This window comes from Pristis pectinata, chromosome 27 (genome assembly GCF_009764475.1).
Source record: "Pristis pectinata isolate sPriPec2 chromosome 27, sPriPec2.1.pri, whole genome shotgun sequence".
In the NCBI taxonomy this organism is placed as follows: Eukaryota; Metazoa; Chordata; class Chondrichthyes; order Rhinopristiformes; family Pristidae; genus Pristis; species Pristis pectinata.
In genome coordinates, this window is record NC_067431.1 from 5,101,080 (window position 1) to 5,121,404 (window position 20,325).

At 41.5% G+C, this 20,325-nt stretch overlaps 3 protein-coding genes across 10 annotated transcripts in view; 1 reads left to right on the top strand and 2 right to left on the bottom strand.

The window, feature by feature from the left end:
* The window catches only part of srpra (SRP receptor subunit alpha), a 35,420-nt gene extending 25,767 nt beyond the window's left edge, over positions 1 to 9,653 (top strand). For both annotated transcript variants that reach the window (XM_052039965.1, XM_052039966.1), the window contains exons 10-14: positions 1,024 to 1,196; positions 5,925 to 6,138; positions 7,685 to 7,848; positions 8,342 to 8,440; positions 9,166 to 9,653. In XM_052039965.1, coding sequence (XP_051895925.1) covers positions 1,024 to 1,196; positions 5,925 to 6,138; positions 7,685 to 7,848; positions 8,342 to 8,440; positions 9,166 to 9,294 — 779 coding nt within the window. In that variant the 3' untranslated portion in view covers positions 9,295 to 9,653. The remainder of the gene's footprint in view (positions 1 to 1,023; positions 1,197 to 5,924; positions 6,139 to 7,684; positions 7,849 to 8,341; positions 8,441 to 9,165) is intronic.
* The window catches only part of tirap (toll-interleukin 1 receptor (TIR) domain containing adaptor protein), a 311,479-nt gene that overhangs the window by 77,962 nt on the left and 213,192 nt on the right, over positions 1 to 20,325 (bottom strand). The gene's annotated exons all lie outside the window — the stretch shown is intronic.
* The window catches only part of fam118b (family with sequence similarity 118 member B), a 30,480-nt gene continuing 21,262 nt past the window's right edge, over positions 11,108 to 20,325 (bottom strand). For 5 of the 7 annotated variants that reach the window (XM_052039973.1, XM_052039977.1, XM_052039975.1 and 2 more), the window contains 3 exons: positions 17,690 to 17,975; positions 13,960 to 14,040; positions 11,108 to 11,486 (listed from right to left, as the gene is read on the bottom strand). In XM_052039973.1, coding sequence (XP_051895933.1) covers positions 11,443 to 11,486; positions 13,960 to 14,040; positions 17,690 to 17,975 — 411 coding nt within the window. In that variant the 3' untranslated portion in view covers positions 11,108 to 11,442. Of the gene's footprint in view, positions 11,487 to 13,959; positions 16,789 to 17,689; positions 17,976 to 20,325 lie in introns of all 7 variants that reach the window. The other 2 variants (XR_007958291.1, XM_052039978.1) reach the window with 2 other exon arrangements.

Genomic DNA, 20,325 nt, shown 5'->3' on the forward strand with positions numbered 1-20,325 from the left:
GCGTATACCCCAAGCTGCTTATGCTGGGAATCTGTGTGCTTCTGCTATATGGATTCAATGCCGCTCCTCCCCTTTGAGTGCCCATGGCACTGGATAATTGAGGAGAGTGCTTCACAGTCCCTCCCAGTTGACGAAGTCAAAGCTCATGTTGACCATGCCTCTAAGTGGATGGAATCCACACTGCAGTTTATGGAACAGTTCTTTGGCTGTTGGGAGGAAATGTTTGAGGAGGACCCTGGTAACAGACAGTGACCAGAGTCTGATGTGACTCCTTTCTTGGAGATGGTGTGATTGTGGCATCTGAGGTCCCCTGGTATTTCCATTTCCCATATGTGGAGGATGAGATTATGGATTGGTGACAAGCTCTTTGCTGATGAATTTTAGGACTTCAGTGGGGGTAGCTTCTGCTCCCTGGACTTTTCAGTTGAGGTGTGCCCTTTCCAGTTACTTGCTGGGTTCTGGTATACTAGCTGGTGCCTTGTCCCATTTTCTGCTGTAGCTGTGTACATGGTATTGGTAAACATTGAGTACTATACCAGTGCAGTGAGATACCTTTCTGTAGTTGGTGTCACTTTCAAAGAGGACAAATCCTGAAGAAAGTGTAGCTGTTATGTGTGATATCGACAGTATTTTTGGATCTTCGCATTATTCTGAGAAAAAGTGTGTCTGTGTGTGTGTGGGGGAGAGGCGGGTGGAACCAGTCAGCTCCTGATAAATAGCCAATGTTTCCCTGTGGAAATAGCTTGTGTGTAAATGCTAACTAAAAAAGGGATGGTGCTTAGCTCAGTTGCCCACCACCCCTTCTCTGCATCCAGCAACAATAACAGGAAAGTTGGTCAGCAGCAATGGTCTGGACTTGGGTAAACTGGCACCTTGGGTGTGGTACTGCAAGGTTGCTGATGCAACTGGTATCCATAGCTACAGAATGGGAGGATGGAGAAATTTTAAACATGTTGTTTACGTACTTGTTATTGATGATGAACTCCCTGCTAACTCGGTGTACTTTTCTGTGCCCTCTAATAGCAGTGACCTCGACAGTGAAGCAGGCCTTGCAAGATTCCCTGGTCCAGATCTTGCAGCCCAAGAGACGTGTTGATATCCTGCGCGATGTTTTAGAAGCTAAAAAACAAAGACGTCCGTTTGTCATTGCTTTCTGTGGAGTAAATGGAGTTGGAAAGTCCACCAACCTTGCCAAGGTGAGACATTGATGAGATCGATTGAAGTGTAAACACTCTATAGTTTCACTTCTATCCTGAGCACCTTCACATTCCCATGCCATTTCATCCAAACCAAACAGCAGCTAATGCTATAAGAACTCATTTGCCTTTGGCCATGGGGATCAACAGCCTTTTGCTTTCTGACACCACTATACTACACTGTTCAACTCTGGGCTCTGTTTTCCTTCTCCATCAAAAGACAACTTCCTTTCCTGCCCAAAAGAACCATCCTTTTTTCATCGGATAACTAATGCAATCCAAAATGTATTATCCTGTAATCTGAGACTGTGACTTGTGGTTTTGGAAAGCCCATCCAAGGGAAAACATCTTCTCATTTAGAGCCATGGTGGGAGGGAAGGGTTAGATAGCTCTTAGAGCAGGATAAAATGTCGGCACAACATTGTGGGCCGAAGGGCCTGTGCTGTGCTGTAGTGTTCTATGTTCATCCAGCTTGTCAAGGCCGTGTCAGAATTTTGTACTTTTCTATGAGACCTCCTTGTTCTTATCAATTCTTGTCAATAGTAGCCTAATCAACCCAATCTCTCCTCTTACCACAGCCTTGTCATCAAAGGAACCCATTTGGTGATCCTTTGTTGTTGTCACCCTGCAGCAGGAGACCAAAGCAGTGCATGGTCCTCCAGGTGTGGTCTCAACAAGGCCCTGTTTAACTGTAGTAAAGCATCCTTGTTCTTTTACTCAAAACCTGTTACAATAATTGCCAGCACGCCCTTTGCTTTCTTAACCACTAGCTGCACCTGCATGTTTGTTTTCAGTGACTAGCTACAAGGGCACCCAGGTCCCTTTGTACCTCAATCTATCATCTGTGTATCACCATCTAACTAATGCTCCACCTTTGTGTTTCCTACCAAAGTACATTTATCCATATGATTTTGGACTTTTCCTTGTTCTCCCACATGTTTGCCACTTGCTCAACTTGTGTAAATCACCTTGCAGCTTCCTTGCGTCCTCTGCGCGACTTGCAATCTCACCCAGTTTTGTATTGTTGGCAAATTTAGACATATTCAGGTCCTTGGTCCAAATCATTATATATTGTAAATAGCTGGTGCCCAAGTACTAATCCTTGCGGTAGACCACTAGTTAACCACCTGTCACCACAATTAAGGTCAATTCATTTCAACCCTTTCCTGCTTGTCAAGCAATTTTCAATCCATGCACATATGTTATTTCCCCTGTACTTGAATTTTGTGTACTAACATGTGGGACATTATCAAAGGCCTTTTGGAGATCCAAGTACCCAAAATCCTCTGGTTCCCCCTTCATGCTCAGGAAAAAAATGGTTGGTTTGTCAAACACAGTTTAATTGTCATAAATGCACATAGGATGTCTGATCCCGTTGATGTTTTCATAGTGTCCCATTATCACATCTTTCATAATAGACTCTAGCATTTTCCCTCCTGATGTTAGGCTAACCAGTCTCTAGTTCCCTGTTTTTTCTTCTGTCCTCTGCCGCCTCTACTACCAGGGTGAGGCTAAACGCAAACTAGAGGAACAGCACCTCATATTCCGCCTGGGTAGTCTCCAACCCGATGGCATGAACAATGAATTCTCCAACTTCAGGTAAACTGCTCCCCTGTCCCTTTTCTCTCTCCTCCTGATCAACCCAGTTCTTCCCAGTCCCACCCCAGCCCCCCATCACCCTGTATTTCTTCCCCCTCCTCCACCCACTCCATTTTGCTCATCACCCACACACGTCTCCCACTGGGTCCCCTCCCTATTATTGTCCCCATCTGCCTACCCCACCTCCTGTATTTGATTCCATGCTCCACCTTCCTTTTCTATCAGATTCCCTCATCTGCAGCTCTTTGTTGCCTCCCAGTCTCTGTTACTCCACCCTCCTCCATCTGCCTGACACCCCTCCTCAGCTGGATCCACCTATTGCTTGCTCCACCCCTTCCCTTCACCCGGCTATTTCCCCCCATCTTTCAGTTCAGCTGTCCCCTCCCGAAACGTCGACTGTCCATTTCCCTCCACAGAAGCTGCCTGACCACTGACTTCCTCCATCTTCTTGTCTGTTCCAGATCCTAGCATCTGCAGTCTCGTGTCTCCCCATTTTCCCTCTCTTTTGGGTTTATTTGCCACCCTCCAATCTGCTGGAACCATTTCATAATCCATAAGATTTCCCCTCAAATCCCTTTAAAACTCTTTCTCCTCACCTTAAACCTATGCCTTGTTTTTTAAACCAGTACTGTAGGAAAAGATTCTGATATCTACCCTATCTGTGCCTTTTTTTTTAATATGTACACCTCTATCACATCACCCCACAGCCTCTTTTGCTCCTGGGAAAACAAATTCAGCCTATCCAATCTCTTCCCATAACTGGAGTCCTTTAATCCAGGCAACATCCTGGTGAATCAACTCTGTACTCTCTCCAGCTCAACCACATCCTTCCTATTAGTGCGGTGACCAGAACTGTGCACAGAACTCCAAGTGTGGTCTAACCGGTGTTTTGTAAAGTTGTAACATAATCTCCCATCTTTTATAATCTATGCCCCAACCTATGAAGGCAAACATTCCATGTACCTTCCTTACCACCCTACCAATCTATGTTGCTACTTTCAGGGAACTATGGACTTGGACCCTAAGGTCCCTCCATTCATCAGCGTTCCTTAGTGGTCTACCATTTACTATACATGTCCTACCCCTATGTGACTTCATAAAATGCATCACCTCACACTTGTCGGGATTAAATTCCATCTGCCAACTGTTTGCTCAACTTTCCATTTGACCTATATCCCACTGTAGCCTCAGACAACCTTCCTCACTATCCACAACAGTACGAATATTGGTATCATCCACAAACTTACTAACCATGTACTTCTCCTTAGTAAATACAGACGAGAAGTGTACATTTAGGACCTCACTCTCATCCTTTGGCTCATAATCACCCAGAACCCTTTGGTCCCTAAGGGGATCCACTCTTTTCCTGGTAACTCTCTAACTCCTGATGCTTTTCTGAATGTTTTGGGAGTATCCTTAATCTTACTTACCGAGGATATTTTGTGGCCCATTTCTATCCTACTAATTTTCTAAAGTTCTCCTCTACATGTATTCCTCAAGGGACTCCCTCGATCCCAGTTGCTCCTACCTGTCGAATGTTTCCTGATCAACCCTTCGATATCCTCTGTCATCCAAGGTTCCCTAATCTTGCCGTCTTTGCCTTTCACTCTTATGCTGCCTCGAACTCTTAGTAAGTCTTTTAAAAGACTCCCACTTGTAAGCCCCCAATTTGCTTTTGCCAGGTCCTATTGAAGTCAGCCTTCCCCTGACCTAAAACCTTAAGGACCAACCTTATCTCTTTCCACAAGTCTTCCTGATGTGTTCCCCCATCGACACTCCCACAGTTTAATTTCCTACGATAAGATTAATTACTGCCTCCTCTCTAGTAGGACTCCGTATTGTCCCAAAAATCTTTCTTGGGCACATTTACATTCAGCGTCATCTAAGCCCCTGCACTAAAGCAATCCCAGTCAGTATTGGGAAAGTTAAATTCCTGCACTGCCTGTCACTCTTTAGTTCTTACACTTTTCTGTGATTTGCTCTGTATCTTTCCTCTAATTCCCACTGACTATTGGGAGTTCTATAATACAACCCCAGCAAAATGATCACCCTTCTCTTATTTCTAATTTCTACTCATATGGCCTCAGTAGACAATCCATCCGGGATGTCCTCTCTGCCCTTATGTTCTCCCTAATTAAGTTGCCAGTCCTGCCCTTCCCTCAACCGTGTGCCTGTTATCACAATTCCAAGTGCTGATTCATGTTCTAAACTCATCTGACTTGCCTGTAATTAGGAAAGCTAATTGAATATTATTGTTTATTGCTAGGGGAATTGAATACATAATTGGGGAGGTTACGCTTCATTTATATGGATGGGACCACATCTAGAATACTGTGTTCATTGCTGGTCTCCTTATTTAAGAAGGTGGTTCATGTATTGGGAGCAGTCAGAATGGGTTTACCAAACTAATACTTGAAATCGGAATATTGCCTTTAGAGGAAAGGTTGGACAATCCAGGCTTTTCAACCCACTGGATTGTAGACAGCGAGAGGTGACTTAATTGAAACATAGATCCTGTGAGAGAATGTTTCCTCCTATGAAAGAATCACAAATTTGGGATCACTGTTTAAATAAAAATAATGGGTTCCCTATTTAAGATATGAAGTTTTTTTTTCAGCCTGAGGCTTGAGTCTTAGGAACTTCCTCAATGGGCAGTGGAAGCAGAACATTTGAATATTTTTAAGGCAGACAGAGATGGTTTCCTTAAAGGCAATGGAGTGAAAGGTTACCAGAGGTGGGTGGGAATACGGTTACTATCAGATTAGCCCTGATGTTATTGACTGACTTTGGAGACTAAGTGACCTGCTCCTGCTTCTAATTCTAATGTTCCTATTTGAAATAGTTTTGGTCTGTTAATATTTTAAACCAGCATCCTAGTTCAAAAAAATGCATCCGTGTGTGGAATTCCTCATGATCGTACTCATCATATCATTACTGTTCCTCCTAATTCTCCCCTGCTTTCTCTTACTGTTAATATAAAGTTCCTTTATCACCAACTGTTTTTAAGGCAAAAGCATTTTGAAATCTGAAAATAGAAGTGCTCAGTGCTGGAAATCTCCAGCGAAAGTAATTAGTCACATCTGAATGGGAAGGTGTAACGATTTGTGCTCTATTCCTTGCTTCCTGTAGATCAGCTTCTGGCTGATGGAGAATGGATTTCGGGTTCTTATTGCTGCTTGTGACACATTCCGAGCTGGAGCTGTAGAGCAGCTGAGAACTCACACTTGCCGTCTGAGTGCCCTGCACCCACCAGAGGAACACAGTGGTCGAAGCATGGTCCAGCTCTTTGAGAGGGGGTACGGGAAGGATGCTGCTGGCATTGCAATGGAGGCTATTGCATTTGGTAATTTTTTAATTACAGAAATCTACTTTCTATTTCGTTCGCAATCTAAAGCTGCTGGCTCTTTGCCCAGCTGTAGCTTTGCATTAGTTGCTTGCTTTGGGTCCATCTTTATCTTCCTGCAGTATTGGAGGAGTACTATCTTGCGATCAGGGCTGCTGTTCTTTAGGTGAAATATTTGTAATGTTTAAAGTTCATTGTCTTATCCTCTTGACCAGACCAGCATTCCCCTGTTACCCAGTGGTATCAAAAACTAATTGTTTGCTCATTTGTTTATTTAGTAAGATACCGTAACATACAAAATGGCTTTCACAATGGCAGTAATAGCATTACTGCACTTAAGCGTGCCTTGTTATCTGTGAAGCACTTTGAGATGCTATACAAAAGGACACCATTTAGTTTATTTGCATTCTTGCTAGCCAAAAGGAGAACTATCGAATCCAATCCCACCTGCCTGCTCTTTGTCCATGACACATCGTGTTTGATTAGTTATTTTTGTGATTAATTCCAGATCCATTTTCAAATACCCTCTGATGCTACCTGTGCCCCTTGGTTCTCTGCCAAGATCAATAGATTCTTCCTGGTTACCCTATCTAGGTCCCTCATTATTCGCACCAATTGAATATAACTTTAGCTGCCTTTGTACTAAAGAAAACAATCCCAGCCTAGTCAATCATTACTCTTAACTAAAACTCTCCAGCCCAGGACCAACATCACCATAAATTTTCTTCGCTCTTTCCAGTGCTATTACATTTCCCATACTCTTGAGTGTTTTTGTACAGATCTTGCATGACCTCCCAGTTCTTAAATTCTGAAGCTATTGGGGCCTTGTGACATCTACAAGATCTTTCTGGTCCAATATCTCTGACTTACAAGTGGCTCTGCCCACTGTTTGTCAATCTCCGGCCCATGTGCACATAACTGGCATATTTTTAGAGTTCAGCAAACCAGAGATAACATCAGTGTTGAGCAGGATTTCTCTGAGACTCTTGGAATCTACTTTTGTAGTTTCCGTTGGTGCAGTAAACCCAATGTACTGTAGGTATTTATTTTCTAGGCCATTACGGGTATCTGGAAAATAATTTCCTGAGAGAAATGGGAATCCTTGTAGAAATGGAGGTTCAATTAGTCATTCCATTTATAAACTGGAACTTCGTCAAATGTGTCTGTACTTAACTGGAGAATGTGTTACCTAGGCATTACCAAATTGAGGAACAGACCCCTCCAAGTCTAGTGGACAATGCAGTCCAAACTCCAGCACAGTTGAACAACCAGAATTTGCTAAACCAAAGTTCAAAGTTGAGTGTATCAGTATGTAACAAGTAATGATTGACTTCTTATCTGAAGACTTGTCAGAAACTGATTCTCAAATGGAGAAATGGGCTAATTCCCACAATAAGAATTTTAATTTTCAAAATTGAGCAAAGATCAGCTCTCTCCTGTATCAGTTGGGCTATTTCTCAGCAAACTGGCTTGATCAGCTTCTATCTAATGTTTTTCTCATGGACAGATGGAGGTTTAATGTTTAAAATGTCCATTTCTTCCACAGCTCGAAATCAGAGCTTTGATGTGGTTCTGGTAGATACTGCAGGTCGTATGCAGGACAACACTCCCTTAATGACGGCTCTTGCCAAACTCATTGCCATTAATGTGCCAGATCTGGTACTATTTGTTGGTGAGGCATTGGTGGGGAATGAGGCGGTGGATCAGTTGGTGAGTATTGGTTGCAGTTTATCACCCACATCAATTATTAGGCTCATTCTGCACACATCTCCCTATGCTGTTTAATAACAGACCTGTAGACACCAATTCACTGAGTGCTGGCTCAGTTATTGATACGTAATTACCTTGAATTCCTTCCCCAACAGCAGTGTGGGAGTACCTTCACCACGTTCAAGAAGGCACCTCGTACCTTTTTAAGGAAGTGGGGATGGGCAATAGGTGATGGACTTGTCAACCACACCCAGATCCCAGAAATGAATTAAGAAAAATCTTGTTATTACGACTGACATATAGCCATTTCACGATGTGTTGTGTGGCTCAAAATATTCTCTCCACAATCCAGGTTCAGAAGAAAATTTCCAACTGTTTTTTTCGAAAGGTATACATCATACTTTTACTGAAATGTAGCAATAACCCGGTATAGTCGAGTCGGACTCGATATTCTGTGTGTTTGTAAATACTGACTTTGTCTCTCTCTTGTCAGGTAAAATTTAACCAGGCTCTGGCTGACCATTCAATGGCTGAAAAGCCACGGCTGATTGATGGCATTGTACTGACCAAATTTGATACCATTGATGATAAGGTAATGTTAATGGGCCCATGTTCAGTTCATCTGATGGTAGGTCATAAACCCGAAACATTAACTGTTTCCCTCTGTGCAGATTGCTGAGTCTTTCCAGTATTTTCTGTTTTTCATTTCATCTTCTGCCTGACTTAAGAAACATTGCTGAAAGTAGCAGCAGGATGTCATTCACACTTCTGTGAATGCCTCAACCAAGGCCTCTATAAACATAAACAGAAAATCTTCAACCAGAAATTTATAATCATGTTGGTTGGTGTGAGCATAATTATCTTAAACTTTGACCTGGCCTGAACTTACTGCAGTGCTACACTTTCAACATTGTGCCGTCTTTCTGTTACCGGTAACAAACACCAGAAAACAGTGACATTTGTCATTGAACCCAAATTGCAGCCTTAAATTTAATGGGTAGATTGAGAGAAAGGAGCAATTGGCTGTAGTCCTCGTTTTCAGGAAAATCAGATTCTTCTCCATTTCATGCTCAATATATTTTCCTACAGAAACTGAGCCTAAGTGTTCTGGAGTCCAGCTGTAGTCTGAATACTTTTGAGTAGAATCACATATATAAAAAAAAATAGTAATCTGTAACTTAGACTGGGTTGGAGTGTGGCTATTTGTACTCTCCTTGTACATGAGTCATGGAGATGATTAGGATGCCTTGTTTGTTGTTATGTATTACTAAATGCATTTTAATTGATGCTCCTTAAAATTTACATTTGCTCATTCAGGTTGGTGCTGCCATTTCTATGACCTACATCACTGGCCAACCAATAGTCTTCGTTGGAACAGGACAGACCTACAATGACCTGCGCAGCCTTAATGCCAAGGCTGTTGTCAGTGCTCTCATGAAGGCTTAAGTATCTGCTTTACAACACTCTTAATGCACCCCCGTGCCACAAAATTCTCCAACTTCAGCCTGTCACTGATTTTCTGTGCATAATGGAGGATTATTGAATACGTTAAGTGGCATACTTGTTGACGTTGCAACTTCTCCAGCATTGTTCAGTCTGCTGCATATCCTTCCCAATTTTTTTTAAAATGACAACGTAGAGGATGTCATCACCTCATCATTCAAGGAAAGAGATCCACTGCTATTCCTTTTTTTTAAAAAAAAGCTATCTTTAATTCTTAGTGCAATAAATTTGAGTATTGGCTGCCTATGAATTACAGAGAAATTGTAAAGAGAATTTATTAAATAAAGCTGCTATAATTCTTGGCTGTGGTTATGTCATATTGAATTTCAAGGTGTGAATGGAATGGCTAGTCCTGTTTCTCTATTGATTTACATAATTTGTTCACTCCTGAAAATTTTTATTAATAAGTGGACAGGGCTGGAAAAATACAGTAAGAATGAAATACTAGAAATCAGAGCCCAATTACCTGACATGCTGGTCATTTTGTGCAGCTCAGCTTAGTAGTTCAAACCAATTTGGTTTGTTTAGCTTAGTATTAGTGCACATCTGCTGTTCTTTGTTCATCCTCGTGCAGATCAATAGCATGGCTGATTTTTTAAAAAAAAATTTTTCCATCTGAATATGCTCAGGTTAATTTCAGATTGACTGTGATTGAACGTGGTTATTTTATACCTGAACCGGCATCAAAGAACAATTCCATCAGCATTGTGAAAGAGCCTGCTGCTTAGAATTTAGAAATTCTTGGACTTCAAGCTATTACAATTCACTGATTCCACTGAAGTTCTAAGCTAGGTATGGTTTAAGCAGGTCTTCCAGCTACCCTCCACCTCACCAGTGGAATGAACTTCCCTGAAAGTTGCAGTGATTATTGCTCAGACTGTATTTCTATACAATGAGCAGTTCTGCTATTTTGTACCAGGTTTGTCTTTTTGGTCTGGATATGACTGGTTAAAAATTGAGTTGTAGAGACGGTTTGAGCTTCTGGGGATTTCATCAACTGGCTCAATTCAGCTCACCATTTAACAGACCAACTAAATATCTCAGCAAGTTTAATATAAATAATTGCTAATCAGTATTTACACCTAATATCAAAGGAAAATTGCAAGGATATGGTCATATTAGTACTAATGATTACTTTCCTGGTTAAAACATTTCCAAGTTGTGCTGTAGTTTTCATTGATGGCATTCTAGCCTCTTCACAATTGTTTAAAGATGGTTTTGCCTGGAAGTTAGCTGTGTGCCTGGATTGCCTCTAGTATACCAGCACGAGCACCTCTGCTTCAGAAATAAAGACCAGTTTGGTCTGCTCACCAAGTGGACCTATGGCAACAATTGGTGCAATCATAGTTGAGTTTAATACTGGTAAAGCAAGCTCCTTCATGCCACCGTGGTTATCTAACAAACCTTCTGTTTTTGATAGGAATGAGAATACAGAAATAACAATAGAGAACTTGCAAAATACAAACTACAATTGTGCCTGGTAAATGTACTGTTTAAGGCCAAAGGGACCCCAGGTTAAAGTACTGTGGCACCAAAGTAAAACACATTCCAAATTACTGTAAAACATGCTGCTTTGGTCTACAGCAGGATGATATGGGCACAATCCCATTATCCATTAATCTGAGGGAGATGAGATGAGAATGGATCAGAACATAAACCCATCTGGGAAGAGGTAGATATGCAACAGAAAACTCCTTGATTCATTGTGTTGTTTCTTGCTAAGCAGTGCTTCAAAATGCTGAAGTATTGTTGTATCATTAAATGATTTTTAATAAAATATTCTGTACAGAAGTCACTTTAACAGTACAAAATTGCTACATCAAAATGAACTGTAGAATTGCAAGAGTTGTCTCAGCTGGTAGAAGTCATTGATGCTGTCCAAAAAATCTAGCTCACTGAGCGAAAAACAAAGTCAAGTTGAAGTTTAACATGCAATCTAGGAGTGTTTCAGTACAGTTCTGAAGTGGAACAACATCCACCGTATGTTTTCCATGTCAGTTATAGTAACAATTGTTGGCCTCCTGGGTGGCTGTCAGTTACTGTGCATTCCTGGTGGGTTGTGCTTCAACAATCTTAAAAGTAAGCAAGCACTCATCTCCCTAGTTTTATGTCATCATCTGTTTCCATTCTTTGGCCTGGATAAGAGAAAGGGCAGTGAATAAGCACTTCCAACAGAATATAATCATTGCACCTGCATTTAAGTAGAGTGCTACATGTAGTTTTTGTTCATATTGCAATGATCCTCAATCCCATTCCGACCTCCCTCTGTGGCCTGTACTGTTAAAATAAGAGCCAACATAAAATTGAGGAACAGTACCTCATCTTGTCTTGATAATGAATTTTACAATTTTAGGTAACTTGCTTTCTCCATTTGTATCAGAACTGGCCAATTCTGCTGTTGGACATTCTGTAATATTAGCTGTTTTCCCATTAGCACGGTCATTCTTGCTGACCATTTCCTACAGCTCTGTATTTTGTAGCTTTCCTTTGCATTCTTTCCAACTGTCCCATCAATTAGATGACTTTATTTACATCTCACCTTTTGTCTATTCCTTTTGTCCTATTAGGACCCCCCCCCCTCGAGAAAACATTGAACCTTCTCTTCCCAGAGATGCTGCCTGAGCAGCTGAAACAATTGTACAGACTGTTAGTACTTAGAGCTTAAAGTTCAAGCCTGTGGGCCCTACAAGTATTTTGGACACACTTTGAACACATGAAAAGTAATTATGAGGAAAACAGTAACAGATTTCAATGTGACTTGGATAGGTTCTTGTAAAAGACAAACAGATCAAATTCAACACAGAAGTATGTTGTTTGCAAGGAATATTGGGCAATTTTAAGGGAGTGCGAGAACACAGACCTAAGGGAGTTTCTGAACCTCTTTTAGCATAGCATTTGTGAAACACAATAAAAACAAATGGGATTCTGGGATTTGTATGGAGACTGAAATAAGCCATAAAGTTAAACCTATATAAATCACTGCTTAGTCCCAGTTATAGAGTCATACAGCAGGCCCTTTGACCCAACTGGTCCACGCCAACCAAGATTCCCAATCCAAGTGCCATTTGCCTGTGTTTGGCCCATATCTCTTTAAACCTTTCCTATCCATGTACCTGTCCAAGTGTCTTTTAAATATTGTTAATGTACCTGCCACATCCACTCCCTCTGGCAGCTCATTCCTTATACTGACCACTCCAGGTTAAAAAAAGTTGCCCCTCCGCTTCCTATTAAATCTCTCCCCTCTCACCTTAAACCTATGGCCTCTATTCTTGATTCCCAACCCTGGGAAAAACAATGTGCGCATTCATCCTATCTATGCTCATCATAATTTTATACACCTCTACAAGATCACCCCTCATAGTTGGAATATTTTGTTCAGGTATGGGTACCTCACATTAGGATATGAAAGCTTTCTGTATTGGTGCACGAGATTTATTGTTAAGGTGAGGGATTTCAATTATGTGGATAGATCTGACAAACTGGAATTATTCTCTTTGAAATAGGGAAAAAAAAGCTGAGGTTGATAAATATTAAAATTATGTAAGGAAGTATTAGATGAACATTTAAAAGGACAAAAAGAAACTCAGGAAAAGTGCCAGGAATGGACAAATTTTCTCCTTCAAAGAGCTGGCAGACTCTGGGCCAGTCTCCCCTTGGTTCTGTACTATTGATTCTACCACTGCCTAAACAATGCAATCGAGCTCTGAATGCAACCTGCTTGATAACTTTTAAAAGGCACAACCCTTCCCCCAACATGAAGCATTAATTAGAATCTTAAGAATGCAAACAGCAAATCAGAGCAGACTGCAACACTGATAATGAGACTTCCTAAGTTATAGGGTGCTTTCCTGATCGACTGCATTTATTACACACATGTACAAAAACCCTCAGACTTGAGAAAAACAACAGCAATCACACTAAGGACAGGAGGTTTTTACAGAATGCAGGTGTTAAGGTTCAAGATCTTATGGGCCACATCTTGCTAGCAAGGACTGTTGTCCACAGTAGCCACCAGCTGAACACGGCCTAATCTGGCCCAGATGTCTATGACTCAGTTTGCAGACCAGAAGCATTCAGGGCAATAGCAGCATGTCTCAAACTGCAACACGGCCTTCCAACTCCCCACTGTACAATTCCTGCCCCTGAAACCTGGCTCTCTCTCCAGCTTTGGTAACTGTCCAAAGGATTTTTTTATTCTCTCTGATATTCAGAAACATTTAACCATTAAAAATAAATTAAATGACCAACCCAGACCTACAATCTTCATTCAAATCACTGGGATTGTGGATGATGCCTAATCCTTCAATGCTCTTAGGGCAATGACTGACCCAATGTGGAGTCCAGTAGACAGATTTAGCACCCACCCAAATAAGTTTATAACTGATGTATTTGCTTCCCATGTATGGAAGACCCATACCATACACCAGCAAAATCAAGACCGAAATCAGAGACAAGGACAGAGTCAATCCCAGAGTCAAGACTGGTCGAGTTTCTAGCTTGTCAGAGGTCCTTTAATGACAAAGTGAAACATCTTCAATTTTTTTTATTGCACATTGCAATTGTTATCACATTTTGGAACTGGCTCAAACAAAAGATGACTGCGCATACCTTGACTACTTGCTGTAAATGGACCATTCTTTAATGTTATGTCAATGTTGGATGCTCCCAGAGCTGAGAATTGGAAAGGTTCTATATTGATAAAACACAAACAAGGCAATAGTTTCCTGCATCTAAAATTCCTTCCAAAATATAATATATTTAGTGAGCACAGATGAATGCCACCGTGGCAACTGGGCACTAAATTCATGCAGTTAATTGTTTAGAATTGAAAAGTTAATTGCAATAACTGTACCCATGAACCTACCAGTTTGTTCAAAAAAAATCCACCTGGTTCATTGATGTACTTCAGGGAAGAAATTCTGCTTACCCAGCCTGGCCTACAAGTGATGTTACATCCACCAATGTAGCAGATTCTTAACTGCTTTCTCAGTATGGAAACATTTGGGATGGACTATAACTGCAGACAGAACCAGTAACTTTCCTATCCTCTAGGTGAATACATTCATAGATTAGTTAACTGACAGAAAACAGAATAATAACAAAGCCATCATTTTCAGGTGGGGAGGCTGTAACATGTGGGGCTCCAGGTATTCGTAATCTAGATTTGGATGAGGGGACCAAGTCTAAAATATGCAAGTTTGTTGATGATACAAAGCTGGATGGTAGCGTGGGTTGTGAGGCTGACGCAGAGAAGCTTCAAGGGGAAACAAACAGGTGAAGTGAATGTGAAAGGACAGGGCAGATAGAATACGATAGAAAGTCATTCACTTTGAAAGGACAGTATTTTGTTTTCAGTGGCAAAGCTGAAGCTTTGAAACAAGTTGGTGTTGAGAGAGAACCGTGTCCCCTTGTATACAAATCACTAAAAATCAAAATTCAGGTAACAGCAACCAATTACAAATGGCAAATGAATCCTTTATAGCAAGAGGATTCAAGTACAAGAATCAAGAGGTCTTACTGAAATTACACAGAACTCTGGTGAAATGTCACCATGGTGATCTTATCTAAAGAAAATGTACTTGAGATAGAGGGAGCACAATGAAGGTTCACCAGATTTGATTCTGAGGTGGAGGACAGATCTTTTCTGGTTGGAGAGATTAAGCAGACAGAGCCTAGAAGAATGAGATGTGATCACATGGAAACATACAAAATTCTTATGGGGCTTGGCATGGTATATTCAGGGATGATGCTTCCTCCGGTTAGGGTTGACTGAGATGGGAAATTTCTTTACCCAGGCAGTGGAGAATCTTTGGAATTCTTTCCCCAAGAGCTGTGGATACAAGTTGTTGCATATTTTCAAGACAGAGATTAATGTATTTTGTTTATTATGGAAACCAATCGCTATGGAAGCATATACAAGGTTTTAGGAAGCTGAAATCGGACAGGGCCTCTGTGGAATATAAAGGAAACAGGAAGGAACTTAAAAAGGGAATAAGTAGGACCAAAAGGGGCCATGAAATGTCTTTGGTGAGTAGGATTAAAGAGAATCCCAAGGTATTTCATACATACATTAGGAACAAGAGGGTAACTAGGGAGAGGGTAGGACCGTTTCAAGTACAAAGGAGGGAAGTTATGCCAGAAGTCAGAGGGAGTGGGTGAGGACTTGGGTACTTCACATCAGTATTAACCAAGGAGAAAGGCATGGAGGATAGCAAGATCAGGGAGGGGTACGCTGATATTCTAGGGCATATTGATATCAAGGTGATGGTAATGTTGGGGCTCTTGAAGAACAATAAGGTGGATGAGTCCCCAGGGCCTCATGAGAACTATCCCAGGTTATTGAGAGGCAAAAGAGGAGATTGCTGGGGCCTTAACAGAGATCTTTCTATTCTCTTTAGTCATGGGTATGGTCTCAGAGGAGTGGAGAATCAATGATGCTGTTCCTCTTTTTAAGAAGGGCAATAGAGCCTTACATCAGTGGTGTGGAGATTATTGGAGAAGATTCTTAGAGATTGGATCTACTTGTATATGAAAAAGCACATGCTTATTTAGGACAGTCAGCATGGCTTTGTTCAGGGGAGGTCATATCTTCCAAACTTGACTAATTTTTTTTTGAGGTGGTGACGAAAATGACCGATGAGGGTCGGGCACTGGATGTTGTATACATGGACTTTACTAAAGTTTTCAACAAAGTCTCTCATGGGACCTAACTGAGAAGATTAAGACACAGGGGATCCACAGAGACTTGGTAATTTGAATTCAATATTGGCTTGGTCATAGAAGACGGAGGGGTGTTATTCTGACTGGAGGTCTGTGACCAGTGGTGTTCCCCAAGGACCAATACTGGGATCTCGGTTGTTTGTGATACACAAATGATTTGGACAAAAATGTGGGTGGGCTGATTGCCAATTTTTGTGTCATCTGCAAACTTGCTAGAGCTGTGGATAGTGAGGAAGGTTGTCAAAGGAATCAGTGGGATTCAGACCAGTAGAAATCGTGGGCAGAGAAACGGCAGATGAAGCTTAATCGGGATAAGTGTGATGCGTTGCACTTATAAGAGGAAAGTTTTCCACAAGCGGCAGGGCCCTTAGGAGCATTGAAGTAGAGAGGGGTCTTGGGGTACAAGTCCACAGCTCCCTGAAAATGGCAACACAAGTAGATAGGATGGTAACGAAGGCATACGGCATACTTAACTTCATCGCTCGGGGTGCTATGAAAGTCGGAGAGTCACGTTGCAGCTTTATACAACTTTGGGTAGGCCACGCTTGGAAGTATTGTGCGTAATTCTGGTCACCACATTACAGGAAGGATGTGGAGTCTTTGGAGAGGGTGCAGAAGAGGTTCACCAGGATGTTGCCTGGATTAGAGGGCATGAGCTATAAGATGTTAGACAAACTTGGATTGCTTGCTCTGGGGCGTCAGAGGCTGAAGGGTGACCTGAATGAAGTATATAAAAATGATAACAGGCATAGATAGGGTAGATAGTTTTCCCCACCCCCCCTCTTCCCCCCCCCCTCCCCCCAGGGTGGAAATGTCAAATACTAGAGGCCATAGTTTTAATGTGAGAGGGGGTAAGTTTAAAGGAGATTGACGAGGTAAGTTTTTTCTTTTACACAGAGAATGGCAGGTGCCTGGAATGCACCGCTAGGGGAAGTGGTGGTGGAAGATATGATAGCAACTTGTAAGATGCATTTACACAGGCACATGAACAGGCAAGGAATGGAGGGATATCGACCCTGTGCAAGCAGTTGGGATTAGTTTGCATTGGCATCACAGTCGGTACAGACATTGTGGGCCAAAGAGCCTGATCCTGTGCTGTACTGTTCTATGTTAAATGTATAGGAAAATGGCATTGAGGTAAATAAAGGTCAGCCGTGATCTAAATGAATGGCAGAGCCGGCACGGTGGACGGATTAGGCTGGTATTAATTCTGTTTCTCCTGCTCTATACAAATGATGCAGCACTTCATCGAAGTTTATTAGTCTGTTGATTACTTTTACCTCGATGGTAGTGATTTGTGCTCATTCTGTAGAGCTCATCTCTGTTGCTTTTTAGGCAATGGGGCGTTATGTGTTCTTCACAGTGAATCAGCTAGTATACTTCTAATCTTGGTTTGTCTGAACATTCGCAAATGTTCAGCTTCAGCACATTTATTAAACAGTAAGAAATAGCAGCTTATTCTCCCAAATTAACCCATCCTGAAAGCTGTAGTAGTCCGATGACCCTAAATGGAACATTTTTCCTGAAAAATGTCATAGTCTTATTACAGTAGTAAAATGTCAATCTATATGGCTATTCTCCAGGATGTGATTGAATTCTACCTTCCCTGACAACATACCTTGACTTCCACGATGACAGATGACGTTAGCCAGGCGTTCAAGGTATTCTGGGAGATCGTAGTACTCATCCCCGTAAGAGATCACTTTAATACCTTTGTCTAGCATATTTTCACGAAGCTTTTTAAACTCATCCACATCATCTCTACGCACCAGCATGAAGTGCTCCAGGTCTGACTTATTCCTTACTGCTTCTAGAAAGAGTGACTGGAATGTTGTGTCCTCAACTGTCCGTCCACAACCAAGGAAGACAAAGGCTTTGTTTTCATATAGCTTCTGAATTTCTCTCTAAACAATTAAATATATAAATATTAACAGGAGCACAGATGCCCTGGTGTAAAAAAATAATGTCCGTGTACAAAAGTTATATTGGAGCAACAGAGGCTGAGAGGGAGTTCGTAAGATTATGAGACGCACAGGTAAAGTAGATAGCCAGTATCTATTTCCCAGGTTCAAAATGTCTAATTAGAGAGCATACTTTTAAGGCAAGAGGGGGAAAGTTCAGAGATGTGCAGGCAAGATTTTTTGTTTATACACAGAGAAGTGATGGGTGCCTGGAATGTCCTGCCAGGGGTGGTAGTGGAAGCAAATACAACAGAGGCCTTCAAGAGGCTCTTTTAAAAAGCCACTTGAATGATGTCCAGGCAGAAGGGATTTGTTCAGTTAGGCATTTAATAACTAGTTTAATTAGTTTGGCACAATGTCACAGGCCAGAGGGCCTGTTCCTGTGCTGTACTGTTCTATGGAAGCAAAGTTAACCTTATAGTTTGCCCATCTCTCCTTAAGGCTGTGACTCTTACTGGAACCTGGATGCACAAGTGCCCTTCAGGTAATTGCCCAAGTGACCTTTAACGAATAACAACAGTGGGCTATATCGAGACAAATGACTAACAAGCACCTGAGAGGGTGGACAAAAATTCACCCTCGTCTGATATCCACTCACAAGGCCTCTCCCACAGGAATCACTGGACAATAATCAGGATTACAGGAACTTTTTTTCCTCCTCCCTCCCTCTTCGTCCCAGGATATTCAAATCAATTATATCTACCACAATGTTGCAATGACTGGAATCGGCCAGCTATGATCTCACTCAAATTTCTGGTTTATTAGCTCTGGTTTATTAGCTCTGGTTTATTAGCTCTGGTTTATTAGCTCTGGTTTATTAGCTCTGGCATGTTTACCCACTGGGCTACGAGTTTTCTAAATCTTGTGCTAAAATATTTCTATCCAGACACACACAAATTTACAAAGTGGAGGTCATCTGGTTCAATATCTGGTGATGGTCTTGCACAACCACATGGTTAGTCACAATGCTTTTACTACATTACAAGTTTACAGTTGCCAGTGGAGGTTTTCTCCTCAACCTGAAAGAGCGTGTTGATGGCAGAGTTCAATACTCATTTACATTGCACATGAAATATCCCACAGGCATCAGATGGCCCTTCCACTGCTTATTCAGGATGAACCGGATTTTGTATATTAAACAATGGCTTCAAGTAGTAAATCAAACCTTTACAAAGCATTGCTACACCTGTCTGCAACTCAGAAACAGGTTACTGAGCTTAGCTGACTACATTCAACACATCCTTCCCTATTATTCTTCACCTAATTCATCAATAGCTATTTTTCTCCCTTTTGCATTTTTCTAATTTCCCATTAAATGCACCCAGTGTAGCGGTTGCTACCGCGGAATAAAACAAGACTCTACTCGGAGGATTGCCAAACAGAACTGGTTTATTTTCCCGCCCTGTGCGGGCCCTTTAAGGGAGAAAAACTCCCGCCCAAAAAAACCGGCAATGACGTAAGTCCTACGTCATCAGGACTTTCCCGCGCGCGGGTTCTCCCCGTCGCTCGGAAAGACGAGGCCCGCCGCCATCTTGGGCCTCGTCGCTCCGACGCCGCGCGACCCGACTGCCGAGCCGGTTCGCCCGACTAGACGGTGAGTCGCCACACCAGGTTATTTGACTTAACGACTGTTTTACACATTCTTAACACTTTTTTTAGATTAATAAGTTTGTCTCAATTACCTATTTGTCAGGTTTACCCTTTATTCAAACTACATTCCAAATTTGGTAGGGTCTGGAAATTTTGAAATTATATTTCAAATTCTGGCCAAGTTGTTAAATTGGATATAATAGAACAATTTAAGCCCCAGCACTGACCTCTGTAGAACTCTACTCCCCAACTTTTGGCAGTCTGAGTAACTACCATCATCTGCTACTCTTTGTTTAGGCAGCTTGCTATTCATTCTGGTAAATCTCTTCTGACATCACATGCACCGACTTTAACTATATTATTTTACGTAGTGCTTGATCATAGGTCTAAAAAGGTTGAGAGAGAAATATTAGCCAAGTTACTGGAGCCTCACTTGTTTTTTTTTTACATAGTGCCACCTAATCTGCTGTATTTATCTGAGAAAGTAGATGGGACCTGAGTTTGAAGGATCTAAACAGCCAGCATCTCAACAGTTTAGGATATCTTTCTTACTGCAATATAGATCTAGATTATTTGATTGTCTCCAAAGTACAGCTAGAAGAAGAAAGAGACAAACCTACCTCCAAACTAAGACTTTCAATTAATTTTAGTTGAAGTTAAATTAATTTTATAAATTTAATGCTGTAGTTCCAACTATCTCCGA